The sequence below is a fragment of the Genypterus blacodes genome, unplaced genomic scaffold (genome assembly GCF_046128005.1).
Source record: "Genypterus blacodes isolate CSIRO-AG114 ecotype Tasmania unplaced genomic scaffold, CSIRO-AGI_Gbla_v1 ptg000005l_1, whole genome shotgun sequence".
Classification (NCBI taxonomy): Eukaryota; Metazoa; Chordata; class Actinopteri; order Ophidiiformes; family Ophidiidae; genus Genypterus; species Genypterus blacodes.
This window is the reverse complement of record NW_027466819.1, coordinates 2069174-2090838: the sequence shown is the minus strand read 5'-3', so window position 1 is coordinate 2090838 and position 21665 is coordinate 2069174. Positions and strand designations below refer to the sequence as shown.

The window sequence follows — 21665 nt, the reverse complement described above, 5'->3', positions numbered from 1 at the left end:
GAGGAAATTGAACGAAGCGTATAGTGACACTCATTCAGACTTGGACATTTACCAGGAAAGCCGCACGTTCCAGCTCGTGGCCGCTGTGCAGCTGAAGGCTAAAGCCAGAAAAGAGCATCACTTATTCATTTGGCCTCGCCGTGATTTCGCAGCCTGTCCTGAGAATTAAACTGACAACCCTGCATTAAAAAACAAAAACGTTTCCGTCGCTTTTAGGCAACACCGGCCTGTTTGTAACCCGAATGCTCCTCATGTTGCATCATACTGGGACAAGGCAGACTTTGCGAGCATCTAACCAGGGTCCTACCCAAGACCTCCTGGCTCTGACCCTGCTTCCATTCAGACCCTGTTTCACCAACCTACACACACATCTATCATTACATTAACTCCACTACACCTGCAGTTCTGTTCCAGCAGCCCAGTGACTCTTTACACACACAACCTATTCAACTGTTGTTGAATTGCTGTTTTAACAGCAGGATAGGCTTTTAAATACAAACTGGGGTAAAAAAAAAATCGGTCAAACTATAGTTAGGAAGTAAATAAGTACTAATAAACACTAAGAAAACTCATCACTCATCATTATTTATCATTCCCTGCACCCATTCTTTATCTCTATGTTCTCTGGGCTCACACCCACCCACACACCCACCAACCCACCCACCCCCACACACACACACACACACACACACACACACACACAGCCTGCTGCTGTTTAAGCAGCTGGACTTCCTGTTCAAACTAGGGGGCCAACCTGAGGTAGCACTGTCAGAGTGTGTGCCTCCACATACGTGATGCATGTATGTAATGATGAATCACGACTGAGTAACATGTTCTGTTTTCTCTGTGGCCAGGCCCCTATAAATACTTCACAGTGCTGCAAAACACCTTCAGCTGAGAAACTAAAACAAGAGGATGATGAGGAGGAGCCTGGTGAAACATTTATTTATTCTGAGGAAGAGGCCCAAGCTGGAGCTGCTGTGCCACACTGAGCTGCACCAAGAAGCAGACTGCACAGACTTCACTTCTTCGTCACTTTTACTCTTGTGACTGTGGAAAACAACCTACAGCCTTTCAGTGATTATAAAACACTGTAATCATCGGAAATAATAATTTGATTACACAGAGCAGACACACGATTTGAGGGGAAATCCTGTCTGCCTCCAGGGCAGGAATCACCGATATGTTGGAAACGGCATGTGTTGCAACAATGTCTTTGTTATGACAGCAGAAGTATGAAAGCTTTATGTTTTCCCCAATGAGCCGTAGCACTGACTTCAACTAAATGTCCACAGAGAACAAGGAGGCTTTATCCCAAACGTCACCCTGCGACTACAACAAGAAGCTCTCTGAGGCGAAGCTGAAGGAGAAGATGGTGATGAAGCAGACCTCGCACCTGTGGGCAGTGAGGTCAGCAGAGACGCACCGTGCCAACCTCAGCGCGCACGCAGAGAGAGAGAGAGAGAGAGGACGCCGGAGAGACTCACGTCACCGAGGTGGGCCACACCGTGGAAGCTACCACCCAACATCTGAACCCGAAGGCCCGAGTGTGCCATGTCTGATCGCCGCAGCCAAGTCTGCTGAGGCTGAGCCTGACAAAATGGAGCTGAGGAGGTTTTTCCACATGGAGAGTCAATAACCAGCACGACTCTGCATTATAGGGGAATCCAAGTAGGGATCAGCACCATGCAAGAGAAGGAGGCGATGTGACGAAGCTGCATCAGGCGCGTGACAAAGTCCAACAGGGCTGCCAGAGAAGTTACCAGCATGAAGCTATGTGAGGAGGAAGAGGATGAGGAAGAGGGAGAGATTTCTTCCAGTTGGTGCAGAAAATTATCTTTGAAAACTAAAACCGCTGCTAGAAGCCGAGTGCAGCGTCTGAATGACCAGAAAACCCGATTTAATGTGTAAAATTGGTGGACTGGCCGCAGACAGAAAAAACTTCCAAAAGTCATTCCTGGCTCTCCGGGAGACGTAATCCTCCCGGGCTGCCCCATCAAAGGTAAACAGTGGCATATTCAGAGCGCAGGTCGAGGTGTGACACACATGCACTGTGTTACCCAGACAGAGATGTGTGAAAATGAAAAATGCTCTCATTCACTCCTGCACTCGCTAGGAAAGTCGTTAAAAGGCGAATGAGTGATGGACAGTTTATTTTCCAGTCTGTGGAGCACAACAAGTCTGGAGCAGGTAGAACCACCTGCATGTTCTTAGCTTGTGACAGATATATATATCATTATATACAGTATATAAGTGTTCTTCCAGGGGTGGAAAGTAACTTAAGTAAATTTCCTCAAGTACTTAAGGGCAGTTTTGTTGTTCTTACTTGATTAATTCCATTTTCAGGGTGAAATGTTCTAATTTTACCCATTAGAAGTTGCCATTGATGCATTAAAACCCTGTATCTCTTTTCTTTTTAGCTCTATGACACAATGTATAGGCATCATGTCAAGGTTTATAAAGGAAAAGAGATGAGAGAAAGTCATGTAGAAGAAGAAACAGGAAACTTTCCTCACAATTAGTGCACTTACGTTTACTTACAACATACATTTTACTGCTTATACTTCTCTATTTTAAGTACAATTATGATACTTTGAGTATTTTGCCATTCTGATGTTGAATTAGTGAATACACTCGTGTCCATTTTGCCCTTTTGAGACTATATATACAATAAATGTGTTGAGTTCAAAATGGTGGTGTTTTGAATGACACATCCCCAATCTAAATCTTTCATCTTAACTTCTCTTCATACGCTGGCTGGAGATAACAGGAGCGGTTGATTGATGTGCGTGAAAGTAGATGAATGTGCTGCGACCCATCAGCAGTGCAAGTGACTGTGCAGCGACGCAACATTCTCATCCAACAGCTGCTGTAATGAGAAAACGCCTCAACAACGTCCGCTCACGCTACATGTGTTTACATTCAGTGTGCTGTGACCCAGATGTGCTGCTCAGCAGACGAGCCGAGATGGAAGACTGGAACTTTCTCGCCGGTAAAAATCCTCTGAGTAATTTTGAGGAATAATTGATCTCATTAATGTAGATCACTTCCTGCCTATTAATGACTTCAGGGTAAAGAAAAATGACATTTGGCGCTTTTCAAAGGCAGTTTAGGTGAAAATGAGAACAGGTGAGTAAGAGAGTCTCATGTTGCACAGAATAAAAAGCAGAAATCCTGGGTTTTACCTTTGTACAATGTTTTTACTGCTATTAAATTCCTCTTCAGACCCAACACTTTTCCTCTAAGGTGACATTTTATCCTCCTAATTATGCCTTTAGAGAGACACGCTCACGCTAACAGCAGGAAATTTCTCCAGAGTTTATTTTCACAGGATGGGAAAGTGTGATTCTCTTCTATTTTTAACATTTTGCATACATAAAAAAAAATCAAGAACTTTCCATTTTCTAAAGCCACACACTCAATATGTGCACTCCGCTCCAGATCTGGACTAAATTACATTGTGGTCTTTCAGTATTGAGTAACAAAGAACGAAAAATGTCTCTGCAACCTGAACCGGTTCGCTTGCAAGCGACACATTATTATCACATCCACTCACCTGTCATCAATCAGTTGCATCGGTTTAGAAGCGAGAAGAAGAGTGAAAAGACAGAATCCAAACTGAGGAGAGTGAGGCTGACAGCAAAAACAGAACCTGGGTGAGCAGACGGAGAAGTACTTGTTTGTAAATGTGTCTCTCAAGTTTGTATATATCCATGTTCCATTCTTCTTCTGCTCGTTTTTCAGATCAGACCTGATGTTTTTATCTTGATGCTTCCCATTCAGGTTGACCTTTATTGGACCTGATCACAGCTCGGCACTAAAAAGCCACAAGTGTGCAACAAAAAAGCCTCATTTGTGTCGTTTCTCCTGCATTTGTTTGGGGGAAACTCCTCCCTCCATGTTTACTTTAACGCCTGAGCTGAGAAGTGAGACGTCAATAACCTGCAAGAATTCCAATCTGAGCGTTCACGCAGTGGACACACAGCCAGAGAGCAGAGAGCAGAGATGAATCAGATGTAGGACCACATGCTGAATGAGCTGTGAATGGATGTGTCACATACATCTGATCAGATTTGGTTTGATTCCACTGCTCAGCTGTAATGTGAAGGTTTGGTTTGCTCATCACATAATTAAACACCCTCCAAACGCACACAGATACACACACACGCATGGAAACACTCCAGCTGGATGCATACGGCAAGGAAGTGCATCATGCTGGTTTTGGAATATGCTTTACATTCCTCCTCACCATCAAATCCCATCTCCTGTTCTCCATACCACTCCTACTCTAGTGTGAAGCCCTTGCACTCCTCCATTGCTCACCTAAACCCTGTCACTCTCTTCTTCTCCCTTCTTCTCCTTCTTTAGACCTAAACAATTTACAAGCAGGTGTGGATCTGTGAGAAACTTCCACTGAGCGCAGATGGCAGGAAATTCCAGGGAAATGACAGTGGCTCCATCCAAACCACAGGACGGTGCGAGCGGAGCCCACGGAGCAGATACAGAGGAGCCAGCAGCGCCTATATGGACGCGTCTCCCAACCCGCCAGGCCTGAAAGTGTCGTGAAACCGGAGCGGCTTCTTGAGGCGTCTGTTAAACCTCTCGGGCAGCGTGGACCCAGTCTGGGCTGCTTGGGTGCTGACTGACTCCAGCGTGTCTTTCCAAACACATTTTGGGTGGTATTAGATCTAACAACCCTTATGAAAATAGGTTCAGTTTTTACGTCCAGCAGATTATAGCTCATGTTCTTTCAACCGGCGTGTTGAGTGTTTTGGCTGGAAGATCAGGCGTCAGTATATCAAGCAACACGTTTAAGCCCCCAATGCATCGCTCCTCCATTTCATGTCATGGGAGAATTAGCTTTACGCAACTCGTAGATAATTGTTTGAAGTCCTATTGCAAATACATTTGGGATGGGAGGAGAGGAGAGGGAATGCATGTTAGAAAGTAACTTATTAAATTACTCAAAAACAAACACGCAACACACGCTAAACATTTTCTGTTCCAGTGCATGATCTTATCTTTACAACATGTGTTAATGCTAAAACAATGGCGTCAACAATCCTCTCAGGGTGGAGGGACGTGCGTTAGATTCAGATTTCTGCTCAATAAGGATTAGCAGGAAAATATACTCCAGTATTTACGATGTGCGATGTTCCTGTTTTCAGGTTAGTTGCAGTAAAATCTCACATTTTTGTTTCTAAATCTTTGCATTTAATCTGAAATACATTGATAACTGTGATCAGATACATGTGATAGAGGAGTAGAAGCAACAAATGACACGTAATCAACTTTAGTCCTTGAGAAAATGTACTTCAGTTACGTTTCACCTCTGCCCCTATATCTTTGCTTCCCTAAATAGTCCCATTTCATGTAAAAGTCTGTGCCTGTTTCCTGTTGGGCCCCTGAAGCTTTTGAAGTTTCCCCTTTTTCACCCTTCGAGCTCAAACTTTGAAATGTAAATTGATTTTCCTATGGGAGACGATGAAACGGGGAGCGCGTACACCTTCTTTCGCCAAATTCTACGAGTCGCCATTAATCATGACAGATCTCTTTAATTTAACTGCACTATTTGTTATGCTTGTATGTTAGTCTTAGGTGGCTCCCAGTAATAATATTTAAACTTTATTGCAACAACTTCAGTGTCCGTTTCCCAGCCCCAACTACTTAGCGATGCAGAGGAGTGTGTTACGTTACCGTCGCCTGTGACTACACACCCTGTGCAGTATGAAATCAATTTGACACATAGAATGGCCATTTTGCGGGAGTTCCTCTCCTCTTCGTATCTGGTTTTATTGCTGAGATGATGTTTAAATGTTGCCGTATTGTCTTAATCGGTCTCTCTGTTCTGGAGCTGCTGTTCTGCTAGAACTCCCAACTCCAACCTCCCCTGAGGACCACGAGGGAAATAAACGACTTCAGTTTATTGTGTTACCCCAGACAGGAACCTTCTGTCCTCACCGAGTCAACTTTAGGGACTATAAAGTCAAACTGTTTTAACCTTCACCACTGTGTATTTTTGAGTTTATCCAGTGAGTCGTAACGGCACTGCGACGTCGCTGAACTATCTGACCTGAGAGTCTGAGCGAAGAGAAGACGTCCACAGTGCCTCTGCCAAGGACAGACGAGGCTTCGTGTTGCTCTGATCCTGGCCGAGGCTTTATATGCAACGGTAGTAACCTTCCATCACAATACATTTGCAGCCTTTGGAGTCACCATGCGAAAACACAAACAAATCAACAACAGATGAAGGCGCAAACGTAATTTCATTGATGAAGCTGACCGGTATAAATGAAAGAATGCACCAATTAATAATAGATAAAACACACACACACACACACACACACACACACTCAGATATTAAATCCACATCATGTTATAGATGGAACTCTAATAATTCCACTCATTCTCTGGATTGCATGGAGAAGAAAATGAAACGATTTGCCCAAGTAAACATGATATAAAGAGACAGCAGAGAGAATGTTGAAACAGCAACCTCTGACACTCGCACGGGGCCCTATTACCAAGCTGTGTCACCCTCGAGTGTTGCAAAAGAGCACCTCGGCAGCCAGAAGCAATACTTCTGAACCACACCAGAATGTGCAAAAAGAGCTGCGTTTCAAGGCCGAGAAGCTTTAACGTCAGTGAAAGGTATGTGGGGCAACGGAGCAAAACAAACTGTGATCCATTTCATCAGCGTGCTATAAATACAGACACGGCTGTCATGGAACGCAGCTCGACGCAGCGTGTCATCGGATGTGACAAAGTCAGTCAGCAGGCTGTTTTCTCACCGACATGGCAACAAATATTTGGGTTGGGGAAGGAAATGTGTCTTTTTCACTACAGCACTAATAAGTCCCATATGATCCGCAGCTCTCATCGTCTTTGAAGCCTTAATTAAACACGTTAGCTCATCCTGGCACACATAATACAAACACCAGTATTAACAAGGCATTATTCAGCTCTAACTGTAACTGACCTCCACTGGCCACCAGGGGGAACTGCAACTGAAACCTGTACATCTTAATCAGAGTTTCCAAAGGCCTGTAAAAGACAATTAGAATCAAGGAGCATGGCTTTAATCAAATGTTAGAACAACAATGGCTGTTTCTGTGTTCCTGTCTTGTTTAGTTTTTTATTTTGAGGATCCCCTCATGATTGTAATGGTTATGGTGGGTGACACCAACACAACCGTGCAGTGTCTCAGCTGAGGAACAAGAAACAGAAGAGGCGCTTCATCCATCCAAACCTTCTGTGCTCCTGCTTCTAAAAAAGGACTTTTATCTTTTTTATCCAATTCCTCACTGGCAACTGATGTTTCTGACATTTAATCAACCAACTTCTAACCTTTTTGAGCGCTTTGTTTTGGATTCACGCCCCACAAACACACTGTTTGTTTGCCTCTCAGTTATCTAAAGCCTCTTATATCAAGCGATTAGACACCTGTACACTATCTGTCCAACACAAACAGCAGAGAGACAAACGTACCTAACAGCTGGTGCAGAAAGTTAAGCATCAAGGAGAGAAAGAGACTGAAACAGGACTGGAGAGGAGTGAATATTGAGCTTTGCTAACAGGTGTTTCTGGTCAAACAAATCGTAAAAAAAAAAATCGATTACAGCAGCTTTAACATTTTCCATGAATGATGAGCGTATAACAGCTTGAGGGAAACTTAACCTCCTGACAGGAGAATTAAATGTCATCTGATACAGATGTTAACGTCAAAATGTGTATGTCTTGGACCCGGTGGTTCCCCCGGTGACAGTGTGTTCTCATTTTCAGTCTTTGTATTTTTGCCACCTACAAGAAACTGGGGTGGGAAACTGACTTAATAAATTAGTCTAATACCTCAAAATGTCCTTGTAGAATGAAGACGTTCAGCTCTGGGCTCGGTACCGTCACTTCTAATCAAAAACAATACTTTAATACCATTGTTTAACTATCTGAAAGGCAACCGACAGGAACACAGCTCGCTGAAAGTGAAATGCTTTTGTTATTTTCTTCCCTGGTGTGAAGTTGAGGTGAAGACACGCTGCCAGGGCAAACAAAATCTTTTGGGGCGAAACGGATTCTGGCTCCTAGCTGTCGCTCGTCACAGCGCCATGCGCCATCTGAGCACTTGAACAAACAATCTGAGCATCTGGTGAAGTCATTGTTGAGTCACTGGTATTGATCCACAACATAATCAACCTCCCAAATACATATTGGGGTCATTTTCTGGAATTATGGAACAGTATAAATCCTGCTTATTGCCCCTCACCACAAATAAAAGGAGAAATGAGGTAACTAATAAAACAAATTGTGATTTAACACAGAAAATATAACGTGTATATCTGTGCGGCGGGGTCGCTGACGAGGCCGGTGAGTAAAAACCATCCTCGGGTGATTCCCCAGCACAAGCACCATGACAGTGATACCATGAGACTAATGATTAAAACAAGCCTCCTCCTCTGTTTGACTTTCAGTAAGCCAGATTTCCACCCCCTGCACGGCACTTTTCATTCCAGATCCATTACATAAATCAGTGCACTGCAGAGGAGTGGAAAGGAAGAGTCCCATAAGTGATGAGGGGGGAAATATCAGGGAATCATTTGGGTAGGAGTTCATAACAGCAGTTCTATTAAAATGCCTTCCACGAATCCTTGTTGCACAATCAAAATAACATTTTGTGTAATCCAGGACTGAGAGGTAAAAATAGAACCGAACACCAGTTTCACTGATCACTGTGATCTGTCCAAAGATCTGTCACAGCTATCAAGGGGCAGTTGTGTGATTACAAATCCTTCATCCATCAATTTAAGAGAAGACACTGACAGATGCAAGCAGTTCAATTCATACGCTTTTGAAATTAATGTTTCTCCAGTTATAAGAAAAAGTACTTTGGATATTTTAGGGTAAATAAAGAGCATTTCCTGAAAGTTAGTTACCTGAACGCAACATTGATCAGGAGGTGACCCGTGTGTGTGTGCGGAGGTGATATGTTCAATGCCCACGTAGGTCCGAATAACAGCAGCTTTCCTCAGTGTGACACATCCAAAGAAAGTCAAAGAAAGTGAGTCTGTGTGTGTGTATGTGTGTGTGTGTGTGTGTTCTTACCGTGGAGCATGCAGGCGCCGTCAGCGTGTCTCTGCGTCTCTGCGTCCACGCGTCTCCGCGCTGCTCCATGCGGATCGAGGAGCTTCACTGCGCGGCTGCAGCTCTGCATGCGCGCGGCCACTGACCGCGTGCGGCGCATCCACGCTGCTGCTGCTGCCGCGCGCGCACAAGGACACACGCACGCGCGAGCTGAAGTTGCCCCCCCGTGGAGCTCTGATGCAGGCAATATGTCACACACACACACACACACACACACACACATACACACACACACACACACATACACACACACACACACACACACACACGCTGCTGAATGAATCGCCTGTTGTGTGTTTGTGCTTTTATCTGCTGCAGTGTTTTGAGCTTTTTAGTGGCGCTGTTGTTATTCCTACAGGGACTCATTGTGCGTCAGCAGCGTTCAGTAACATGTTTATAGTGATTTATTGTGACATTGATACAGCTCAGATATTTATAACATTTATCCCATCAGGGTTTTGGTAACTTTATGGTGCTTATGGTATTTCGATCTGCCGGAGCTGGGAATTATTATATACTATAATAACTGAGAACAGATTATTCTTTACAAACCAGCAGCCCCACATCATATATGTTTATGTATGCAGTTCCTTAGTATTGGTCTGTGCATTAAGTTCCTTCTCATTCATTGACATTTGGATCACATTTGCACCTTTGATAATCTCATGGACTCACATGCTGTTTTTATTTCCATTAAGTCGGAAATCTTTATCTGCAAAGTAACTACTACTACTAAATTATGGTTGATGAATAAATGTATTGAAGTACAATATTTCCTTTGAAATGTAATAGTGAAGAAGAAAGCACAAAATTTAAATACTGCTACAGGTCAAATGCATCAAAAGTGTACTGGACTTGAGCTGATCTATATTGTTTCATCTTCAAAGTGACATGCATTGTGACTATATTGGTTAATTGATTGATTCTTCTATGCTGTCATTGTGGCTCCTGCAGGGACGGTAAGTGTCCATAGAACTCAAGAGTGAGTCCAGATCCATTTGTACTTTATCTAACTTCCATTTCTCTTGTTAGTTATCACACAGAAACTAGGCTCAAATGAAATACAGGCATTCCTAATTAAAACAATATAAACACTTTACCCAAATGTACTCATAGTATATTTGTGTCTCCCGGTTATAACCTTACACTGACCACAGCCTGGTTTATGTTGGAGTTAAAACACAATTCTTCATACTGCCCCCACACCTGTGTTGACTGCATGACAGATGAATGTTAACAAAGCATGTTAATGTATTCCTCACTAGGTGGTCAATGAACAATCAGAAGGTACTTTATCCCTCCACATCTGCACCATTCGATCAAAATTTGGACATGTAACCAACTGTGTGACAGCCTGTCAAACATCTGGCCGTATCTCACACAATCAAGATTGACAGAAATACACAACCGGGTTGCAAACAAGTGAGAGAAGTGTGTGTGTGTGTGTGTGTGTGTGTGTGTGTGTGTGTGTGTGAGCACACGCATGCATGTGCGCGCGCGTGTGTGTGTGTGTGAAACTGCAAGTTACAAGAGTTATAGTTCTGATTCCTGAGATGATGCACAGAGCTGTAAACAAGTCCTCTGGGACGGTGCTCAAAACAAAACCAGATGGACGAAAACAATTCACAAAAGAACATATTCTCCATGAAAACTGGGACACTGGAGGGGTTTCATCTCTTAAGCAAATGCAGAAAACAGCTGCTCTTGGACACTTTTACTTATTATTTTCTTTCTCTTCCTCCTCAGGTACTATGCAGCCATTCAGAAATCTTAACGACACGCTTAGAATTCAACCATGCACCATAATGAAGCATTTAACCCAGACCACACACACCTGCTGGAGGGTCTCTGTAGCCCATTTTTACCTTGTTTAATGGCACAAACTCCAAACATGTCAATGGAAATTATGTGCAGATGATTTGACCGAGGCCTTTCATGACATTTCAAGGAAAATGTTTGGTCATTTTGAACTTAACCACGAGATGTCGGAGGTGTTTTTCCTACAACACAAAAAATAGAGCCTTTACACCACAAATGATCATGTGATTAAACTGGTACTCGTTTAAAAAAACAAAACAAGGCAACTACTTTACCAATACAGGGGGTCAGGTACATATATAACCCTGCCCTGATGAGAACAGTCTTTTCATGCAAACAGTTTAGAATGACATTTGAGTCATCTGTTATATTTACCAGAACTGGTTGTATCACACCTGACCGCTAGATGGCAAGATTGTCTCCCCCCTCCCTCCACCCCAGGATCACCTGTTTCTTCTCTGATCTACTTCTATGATCTGGCGTGTTGAGGTCTGAACCCTAACTCTTACAGTCTTAACAGTTTTAATGAGCCAACTAACAGGACTTTTTCGTTCTCGTTTTGTAGTTGTGTATCCCATCCATTGCCAAAGTGTCATTGATTTATTATGATAACAACATTGCCCTCTCCTGGCGAAGCGTGGTAAAACACAAGAAGAACAGGGTGTTTGATTATGATCAGATGATTTTGTTGAGTGTTTATGAAGTTTGATCTACCAAACAAGAATTCACTTAGGATGGAAATGAATGACAGTAAAATCATTCCTGAATTTCCTTTATTTGCCTACATTGTATTCTTCACAGTTATTATCTGACTAAGAAAATCACTCAATTGTGAAATGTGTCGATTTGTTAAGGTGGAAAGTAAGTGTGTGTGGGTTTTTTTATATTTCATGAAAATACTTCCCCTAAAGATGGAACATGTCTGGTGGAATAGTTGTTTTTGTTTTAATGATGTAGTTGTCTAGTAAAACAGGCCATAAAGTTAGACAAAGACCCAAACCTCAGGGGTCTCGGAGGCAGAGTGAGCTCATGTTTAAAGACAGTGGGTGAGTGTGCTTTTACTTACGGCTCACACCGGAATCGTTTGGGTTCTCGGTTTGATACCTCCGCGGTCGACCCCGCCCGTTCGGACTGCGCTCTGACTGAAAACCCGGATCAGAGTGCATTTATGCGCCATCTCCGCTGACGTAGGTTAGCTCAGTGGCTAACAGAAAGCTAAGTGGCTGCTCAGTGGGCGAACCGCTTGCGCTATTAAAGGACGACCTAACAAACAGATTTTATCCAAAGCAAGACATTTTACTCGTACAGGTCGTGGTGAGTATTTTGTTCCCAGAGATTTTTATTTTTCCCTTCTTTTTGTTTTCTTTTTGGATTTTTTTCAACGATGTTTTTTCTATTTTGCGAGCGGACAGAACGTAATGTGCGGGCTGGCGAGTTAGCTAGCTTAGCTAACATGGAGGCGACCCTTGACAAACACGAACGCTGGTTGTGGTTTTTAGAAGCACGACGCAATTTTCTTTCCTTTTTGCAAGCTTGTGTAGTTTTGTTTTTTTTAATAGCAGATGTTGTGAAGACTTTTCTCTAAGTGGACTGATGTTTTTGTCACGCTTTTCAGCAGCCTACCAGCTAAGGTTAGCATTAGCTAACAACGTCACGGGCTCTGCAGGGTTTAAAGTGCTTAATCATTCTAATCCCGGTGCTTTGCAGTTTCTTACTAAATCAATTCGTTACAAAATCAATGCTTTTTATTTTTACACGCACAAGGGCCGATCTGATTGGTGTGGTGATTTTGATGCTTTTTGCTTTTGAAGTGGTGGTTGGCTAGCGGTAGCAATGCTAGCCGGCTGCAAGCCCCTTTAGGCAAGGCGACCGCACGACCGGTGTTGCATAGTAAATCCTCACGGGGGCGCTGCCGGGCTAGAGGCCTGTGTGTTGTTGGTTTAGGTACTTTTTGTTTTTCCAACTGGTTCATGCTGCTGTTCTGTTTTTGCGGGATATTTTATATTTTTCCTTCGATAAACATTTTATATATTTTTCTGTGAATTTTGGACTCCAGAGACCTCAACAAGCACATGATAATTAAAGCCTTATTTATGTTAAAATAAAGTATGATGGCTGTTTATCTGTATCATAAATCACTCATTCACATTCACCCCGCAAACATCAACCAATAAGCTAAAAAATTTATTTTATTTTATTTATTATATTGGCCCATTGCAGAGAGAATCACTTGCAAAATACAATTAAACACATTTCAGAAAAATATCTCATAAATACAGAGCACAAATTCCGTTGTTTGAATAATCACATCCCAGCCCGCCTGTTCTTTTGGCCTTTCCGTGTCTTAAACTGTTTATGTTCCTGTTTCTTCAGCTCACATTAAAGTATAGCAACACAATCTGACCCCCAGTCACAGTGTCGCACCACACTGATGTTACATTCAGCTCCCAGGGGGAACACACCGAGTAAAGAGTCCCAAAGTGTTTATATGGCCTTTAAACAAGTCACAATGTGACATATTGAGATGCTTTGTTGTATGAAGAAACGGCAAACTGTTGTGCTTCAATTTGTTTGTCAAAAAAAGGGAAATGGGTTTGCTATGTTTCATAATTTGTTATTTTATAGTACAGTTCAGTGTCTTATTTAGGAGGCCTAATCTATATTACCTGGGTACAGTAATCTTTCTGTAGCTCATCCATCGCCTACAACCATTAAATGTAACAAACAGAGCTGTAGGTTTGTGTTTAATGGTGGATAATGTTGCTTTTCCACTTTTGGGTTTGTAACAGGTGTGTTTACTTACTTATAGTCTATATGTAACAGCTCTCAAACCTTAACAGTTGACCATGATAGTAAGCCGTGTTCCTCTTGTCTCTGACTGCTGTATGCTCCCAGGTAAGACTTGGTCCTGAGATAACCCTGCGCCGCTTGACTGAGGTGTGTTTTCTGTCGCCTCAGTATAAATCGCAAGGGGCGAAGGTGAAGGGTCACGACACCAGCCCAAACTGAACCCAGACTACTCAGACAGAAGACAGCCCTGCACACAGACGCTATGGAGTGAGTGATGAATGTTCCGCTCCCTGTCAGTAGGGGGCGTGGTTTCTCCTGATGCCAATACTTCTTTCATGTTTGCTGTATCAGGCCACTTTCATCTCCCAAATGCATAAAACCCACAGTCAGAGGAATAGAAACATATTAAATAGAGCGTGTTTATTATTGTCCAGGGGCCATATTTTAGTTATAAAGTATCTACAGTACCTAAAGTATCATCAAAACCCTCGGCCATGTGTGTTCTATTTACAGTACTAGTCAAAATACTGTTTACCAATGTCACCATATTCAATATGTAAGTGGTTTGAATCCCATATTGCTGACCTGAGGATAGCTGCGATACAATAAGCTGTATCCTAATCACTCAATCAACCAATCAGCCAATCAGCCCTCAGATGAGAATGTGTTCCTGGTCAGAAAGTAGGAAGAGGAAACAAGACAGGAAATGTAATATGTTAAATATTGATGTTTATATGGATGCTGATTATACTTTTGGTTTTAAATTAACTGAAACTGCAGTATGAAGAAGCTTAATCTGTCACAAGAAGCAACAAACTACCAGACAAGCCCGTCTTTTATTATTCTTATACCCAAACATTATCACCATACAGTTTATGTCTGTGGTTTTGGCAGAATCAGAGGTTCTGGTATCAGAGTTTGACTTTGCTGTGGGTCGTCAGTCTGGATGCTTTGTGTTGTGATCTGTAAACTACCAGGATCTTATTTGCCCTTTGTGTTCCGGGTGATCACTTGTTGACATCATACTGCTACATAGGCCCTGTTCACATTAAGCATCAGAATCAGGGCCGCCTCGAGTCAATCACCTGGCTGTTTGATCCTGTTTGTGTTGGCAGAATGTATTTGCTCTTTCTTTAATCAGATGTAGTTCTTAGGAGTAAACATGACTCGCTCTGGCACTAAATGTTTCCGCTCTTATTTCTGTGTCGTCTTTCCAGTCGCACATCTGCCGCAGCCGCCGCCGCCGCAGCCAGCCTGATGGCCAGCAGCAACGTCACCAACAAGACCGACCCGCGCTCCCTCAACTCCCGGGTCTTCATCGGCAACCTCAACACCCTGTTGGTCACCAAGGCGGACGTGGAGGCCATTTTCTCCAAATATGGCAAAATCGTAGGATGCTCCGTCCACAAGGGTTACGCCTTCGTTCAGTACGCCAACGAGAGGAACGCCCGGTGTGCCGTCACCGGGGAGGACGGGCGGATGATAGTCGGCCAAGTGCTGGGTAAGTATTCGGTTGCATCTTGAGAACAAGGTGGCACTGTGTGTTTGAATGCCAACTGCTGTGGAATTTCCAGAAACTCGTCTTTATTTATCCGTTCACATTCCAACACATAAGCTTTAACCTTCTCATGAGATAAAGTGTCTGTGTTTGAATGAAGTGACACCATCTGTGTTACTGATGCAATGATCTGTCATCTGCTGTACCTCAGACATCAACCTGGCTGGAGAACCCAAACCACACAGGTCAAAAACCACCAAGCGCTCAGCTGGAGACATGTACAGGTAAGGCCAAAGGCTCCAAGACTCCGCCCCACTGTGACACTGCAACCCAGTAAAATCACATTTCTGTTCTTGAGACGAAGCCAACTTCAATTAAAGCCTCCATGTTGCGGTGTTTCCCCTCCAAGAATCATGCCACTACACCATCTGGTATTTACCATCTTCTGAAGAGCCCCTGAACGCAGCATTAGAGCCGCGTTGTTCACATTTTGCATCCCTCTCTTTCCTTTTACAGCAGCAGTTCCTCCTTTGACCTCGACTATGACTTCCAGAGAGATTATTACGACAGGTGAGAAGCAGAAGAATGTTTCCATACGTTCCCTTGTTGGCAGAGATGTTTATTCATTAGATTTAATTATGGTGAACAGGTTTGTCAGTCACGAGTCTGAAGTGAGTGAACCTGTTCTCTCCTCGTGAGCATTTCAGTCTTTCTGTTCTTCTGTTCTTGTGCTGCCAACAAATCTAGGCCAATCAATAAGGTGCGCTTTGAAACAAATGGATCTGTGGATCTTGAAGCGCTCTTGTTCTAACCCAGTCTCTCTTGTTTGTGTGTTGATGGCAGAATGTACTCGTACCCGTCCCGTGTCCCCGCCCCCCCTCCCCCACTGTCTCGCGCCGTGATCCCGTCCAAGCGTCAGCGGGTCAGCCTCAGCGGGGGTGGAAGCAGCCGACGCACCAAGAGCAGCTTCTCCTCTTCCTCCAAGAGCAGTCAGAGGACCTCCTCTTCCAGAACGAGTTAGTGTTTCCCTTGGTTAATCGGTCAGAGAGAGAGTGTGTATGTGACTGAACTGCTCTGATGTCGCTCATAACCGCAGACTTTCTGTCTGCAGTGAAAGCAGACGAGCTGCAGACCATCAAAAGGGAACTGGCCCAGATTAAAAGCAAGGTGGACGATCTGCTGGAGAGCCTGGAGCGTATGGAGAAGGACCACGGCAAGAAGTCAGGTGAGAAGGGGCCAAGGCACCAAACTGCATGAGGGACACACTGACACACAATGTCACCAGAAGAACTTAATGTGTTTCCCCCTCCTTCACCCCAACAGATTCAAAGAGTATGAAGACGGAGCCAGGAGAGGTGACGTCACCTCCTCACTCCAGCAGCAAGAAGGACGACGGAAAGCGAGATCGGGACAGCCAGGACATGAACGACTCAGATGAAGACGACGACGAAGAGGAGGGTGACCTGCTCGAGGAAGACGAGGTGAGCATTTGGAATCGCATAGTGAGTTTGTAGTTTGATGTTGTGATCCTTTTTAAGTACTAAAGCATGTGATGTGCTGCAGGTGAAGAGCCAAGAGAGAGATGAGGACGATGAGGAGGAAGAGGAAGAGGAGGAAGGTGAGCACGTGGAAGGAGACGACGATGGCGACAGTGTCAACGGCGACGACGACTCTTAAGCACAGAGGCATGCAGTAAACGCACACACACACAGCTCCCCGTATGAACTTGGACTCCCATTTTAACACTCATGTCGTGGCAACAAAAGTCACACACACACACACACACACACACACACACACACACACACACACACACACACACACACACACACACACACACACACACACACACACACACACACACACACACACACACACACACACACACACACACACACACACACACACACGCTGGCACAAGCATGGTGCACCTACTCGTATCGTTCCACAATCCCTTTAGTTTGTTTTTAGTACATTTCATTTTCTCTCCAGTCGTTGGAATCACTGTAACAGGAATAAACTAGCTCTAGGTTTGGATTTGTGCTTTTAGTGCGTCGATGTTTGTCTTCAGTCTCACCAGAAGACGGAAACACGGACAGATGTTCTCAGAGACAACAGCTCGACGGACATGTCTTAATGCAAGGGTTAACTCAGCCACCGGCTCACGTGTGGTTTCTTTCCTAATCAGCTTGTTTGACTGTTTGTGTCTGTTTGTCGTGTCAGTTTTTTATACTATTCAGTTGAACTGTAAAGAAATAAATTGCAATAAAATATTAAAATCGGATGAGTTTTGCCCCTTTTTGTGCTTTTAGTGATGTAAGTCTTTAGGATGAATCCTTTTTAAGTGATGTCATAACAGTAAGAGGCTTTGCTAAAGGTGTTCACAGGCTTTATGGAGAGATTCAGTAGTGGAGGAGTTTACAGGAATTGTTTTTCCCTTTACATTTGGTTCTCATCTGTCCAGCTGCTGATTGAGAGCCATTGTTTTGAAGTCGGGTGCATGTGTATCATCATCTTATCATCAGTGAGTCATGCCTGTCAGCTGGGCTAACCCTGTGTTCCTTGACAGAACAGGTAAGGAAATCATTTTAAATACCTCAACCTCTCTTTTAGGTGATTTATTGAAGCTCTGATAAGTTCATGTTTGCCAAAGCTGCAACTCCAGCCTCTGAGGTGCCTGAGACAGGTGTGTGTGTGTGTGTAATAAGGTTAATGATACAAAGAATGCACTTAATTTCAAACAGTTCAAACTTCATTTCAACAGTGCCAAAGGAACAAAACAGTGATCCATGTTACATTCAGAGCCATAAAGTGAGGTTTAGAAACCAACATGCAAACGTGTGCTGCAAAGCTTAATGTATCGACACAGACCGACACATTGGCAGCGTTAAACTGGTAAAACAAAAAAGGATTATTAACAAGTTATGTAATGGAGTCCTTGGAAGCTTCTCATAATTCAGAAGATTGCAAAAAATACAAGTTTTAATATGAATCCTCGAAATCCTTCATCGTTCCTTCCTTCATCCAACTTGCCGTGACTTCCTGTTGTGCGGCTCAGGTTCTCAGAAGGATGGCGCCGATGACGAGGCTGAGCAGGGCGAGTGTAGCTGCACGGAAGACACACCAGGCAATTATCGGAAAGCGTTCCTTCATTTGGTTGCTGATCAAACAACTCTGTGTATTACTGAAGACCAGCATGTGATTATAGTTACGGTAATTTTCACCTGTCACATAACTCTGTAGTACGTTCACTCCCAAAGCTGATATTTGGAACATTTAAACACACCTTATTAAGAACCAGTTAATGGGCACTGTGTGAATTTAATTTTGTTTACCCTGAGGGTGGACAGCAGCATTGGTTGTGGAGGCTGGAGCGACTGTGGAGGCTGTAGCGACTGTGGAGGCTGTAGCGACTGTAGAGGGTGAGTCGCTCCTCACTATGAGGTTGAAGGGACCAAGACCATCTGAGAAATGAAATTCGGACACATTTAGCATTTAGCATGTAGCAGAGGCTGAGTTTGTCTTTGTAAAGAGGAATTCCTTTGTTAACCAGATGGATTTCCTCTACCTAATGTGTTTATGTCCACTTACTGCCATCAAAGGTTCCGTTCCCAACCAGGATGGAGAATGTGGTCAGATTCATCATGCGTGTGTGGGTCATATTCAGATTGGGGATGGTGAATTCACACCCGATCATGGCTCCTTTCACCATGCCTCTGATCATCTTCACTCTCTAGAGAGAAGATAAAGTCAGAGGAAGGACTGCATGAGTTTCACGTGACTCTTAGTCTAAAAATACAGTTTAGTTATACGTCAGTGGGAAAGAAATCATTTGAATGCCCTGTATGTGTGTTTTGGAAAGGCAGTGACCTTCATGAGGACTTTTACATATCGAACTTCAGAGATCCTGTCAGACAGGCTTTGCCTCATTTGAAAAAGAGGAAACTGTCCTGGTGGTTTGCATGTTTGGCTCTATTTTGTTACACAACACTGCAGCCGAAACTTATTTTAACAGGGTTTCAAGTTCTGGCAGACAGATTAGACGTAGGCCTAATCGACGAGAGGCATCGGTTAAAAAGTCCATGAAGTTCAGTCTCTTTTCAGCATTGACCATAGAATAACTTGCACACAGTCAGAGTAGAAACATTGAAATGAAGCGGAAGGTCTCACCGTCTCTGTTGGAGTGAGCGAGTTGTCGCTGGTGTTTAACTGCATTGTGCGGAAAAAGAAGGTTCCATTGGCTGAGCTGTTCTGAGCGCAGATGAAAAGCATTGTGCTGACCTGAGAAAAGAGCGGGGAAAGAAAGATCTTATCTTAGGAAAGTAAATACAACTCTGACACAGGAAAGCTGCACAAACAGGCTTTGATAAAGAGAGGAAGAAGCCAACAAAGCGGATGTCAGTCAGTCAGTCGCTGCATTCACCTGTGATATTTAATCAGCCATTATCATCTCCTTTGCTTCCACATTTAAGTGAAACCGTTTCCTTGTTTTCGAGCCAATGGTTAATATATAAGTCTGGAAAGTTGTATGTGGCTAAAGACGTAATAATATAGTGTATCAACAGTGTCATATCCAAAGCTGTGTGTGTGTGTGTGTGTGTGTGTGTGTGTGTGTGTGTGTGTGTATGTGTGTGTGTTACCTCCATAGCATTGGCACTGAGCCCCACTGCAACGTATCCAGTCGACTCTCCTTGGAGCTGCACGTACACGGAGGAAACGGACTTCCTAACCGCAGAGGCGAACAGACAGCTGGTGTTTCCTGCAGGATCACAGCCAGCCGGGGTCTTTAGACACTGCTTAGTCTCTCCACAGCCTGCCCCTGTGATGTTCACCTGGGAGACACACACACACACACAATTCACACATACCATCACAGAGCAGGCTTTCACTTAACAAGGTCATTTAGTGTCTCCAACCAATGGGAAAAGACCAGATTTTGTCCTTATCATTTGCAAAATATCAACAAATCAGATGAATTAGTTGTGTCACCTGTGTGTTGTTGGCAAAAGACAGGTGAGAGGTTCCATGGATGTGCGGCGCCATGTGAACCATCACAGCAGCCACCAGCACCATCTGCCATCTGTCCATGTCTGACAAGAACACACACATTCTATAGTAAATACACAAACCGGGAGCTAATACTGTCTGGGCTGGGTGTTCAGACGCCATTAAACACCACTCTAAGCATCAATTAGTACCTTTTATTATCCGTATCTGAGGAAAATGCCCATTTGATCTTTACTGGACCCACACAGGTCACATCTCAAACATCTCAAATTGCCATTTTGACAGGTAAAGCCCATTATAGATCCATGCGCGGGGGGCATATTAAAGCGTATGCCGCGTAACTACAATTTAGACTTGTGAAAGGACATAGCTCCGCATTAAATTTACTACATAAAAGCATTACAAATAGTTAATAATTATTTTGACACTGTTTAATATATTTACCGCTTGACATATTCGAGCAAACACCAAGATAATACCCTCCGAGTCCCCCCCAAAATACGAACATATAACGGCGAAGGAAGTTTGTCCCTCCGCCGTCATCAGAATTGTAGAAAATTTTAACGATTTTGGATAAAAACTAGTTTTGCTTACCTGTGCTTTGTGAATATGATGCTGAGGCGAGTTGATGTTCTTGGTTTGTTTCTCTTCAAACTTCACCTGTGATGCGAAGCCGCGGTGTATGATATAGCGTCGGCGGGGCCTCTTTCACTAGCATCCTCTAGTGGGTGGGGCCTGATGATAATTCACCTGTCCGCTTTCTTAACAGGTGTGTGTGTGTACGTGCGTGCGTGGGTGGTTGGGGGTGTGTGTGTGTGGGCCGGCTGTATGTGTCATCATTGTTGTAAGGGAAAGGAGGATCATGGGATAATTTTTTAGCTGAAAGTTGGGCAACACAAGCCTTCAATCATGACTCGGCAGAAACATGGCTATAAGAATGTAAGCAAAACCAACGCAGAAAAGGCTTAAAATTAAACGTGTTTCAATTTTAACCTGGGGAAAAATTATAGTGAGCATAAGATTTAGAAATGCTGCCAAAATCTCCATCCTCTGAAGTCATTTTGTCTGTTATTGAGTCCTGAAACCTGCTGGTTCCACCCCATTCCAATACAAATCAACTTGTTTCAGAAAGTGTGTCAAAATGATTCAGAATCTTCAGACACAATCCTGATCTAGTCACTTGATTCTAGAATTTCATGCCCAAATTAGATATTCATACCCATATAATGTTATATTATTCATACAGTTTGGATTTGGTCCTTCACACTCTGGAAGCAACAAGCCAGGCATGATTTGTTATTTGCTGATTTGGCAGGTGTGTTATAAACAGGTCTGTATCAGTATCAGATCATTCATGTCCACTAAAAATGTAATTTTCTGAAATAAACAAACTATAACCTCTCAAAATAATGTAAAT

The 21665-nt window shown here is 43.5% G+C and overlaps 3 protein-coding genes across 6 annotated transcripts in view; 1 reads left to right on the top strand and 2 right to left on the bottom strand.

The window, feature by feature from the left end:
• The window catches only part of glis1a (GLIS family zinc finger 1a), a 32730-nt gene extending 23552 nt beyond the window's left edge, over positions 1 to 9178 (bottom strand). Inside the window, exon 1 of the mRNA XM_076148322.1 lies at positions 9097 to 9178. The gene's annotated coding sequence lies outside the window, so the exon portion shown is untranslated. The remainder of the gene's footprint in view (positions 1 to 9096) is intronic.
• Positions 9179 to 12124: 2946 nt separating this feature from the next.
• LOC142998112 (heterogeneous nuclear ribonucleoprotein C-like) lies at positions 12125 to 17525 on the top strand. 4 transcript variants are annotated; one of them, XM_076148333.1, is made up of 9 exons: positions 12125 to 12267; positions 13912 to 14010; positions 14961 to 15244; positions 15453 to 15525; positions 15758 to 15811; positions 16085 to 16257; positions 16362 to 16466; positions 16565 to 16722; positions 16805 to 17525. In XM_076148333.1, exons 2-9 carry the CDS (start codon positions 14006 to 14008, stop codon positions 16916 to 16918), a joined length of 966 nt encoding a protein of 321 aa, XP_076004448.1. In that variant the 5' UTR covers positions 12125 to 12267; positions 13912 to 14005; the 3' UTR covers positions 16919 to 17525. The 4 variants fall into 4 exon arrangements, with proteins under 4 accessions (XP_076004448.1, XP_076004447.1, XP_076004445.1 ...); XM_076148332.1 differs by having other exon boundaries at positions 16353 to 16466; XM_076148330.1 differs by having other exon boundaries at positions 16338 to 16466.
• A 446-nt stretch (positions 17526 to 17971) lies between these two features.
• On the bottom strand, positions 17972 to 20994 carry LOC142998206 (putative ferric-chelate reductase 1). The gene is made up of 7 exons (XM_076148338.1): positions 20843 to 20994; positions 20231 to 20331; positions 19882 to 20073; positions 19412 to 19522; positions 18833 to 18974; positions 18577 to 18705; positions 17972 to 18348 (listed from the first exon to the last, which is right to left on the bottom strand). The coding sequence occupies exons 2-7, from the start codon at positions 20327 to 20329 to the stop codon at positions 18296 to 18298; spliced, it is 726 nt and encodes a 241-aa protein (XP_076004453.1). The 5' UTR covers positions 20330 to 20331; positions 20843 to 20994; the 3' UTR covers positions 17972 to 18295.
• Between the last annotated feature and the right edge of the window lie 671 nt (positions 20995 to 21665).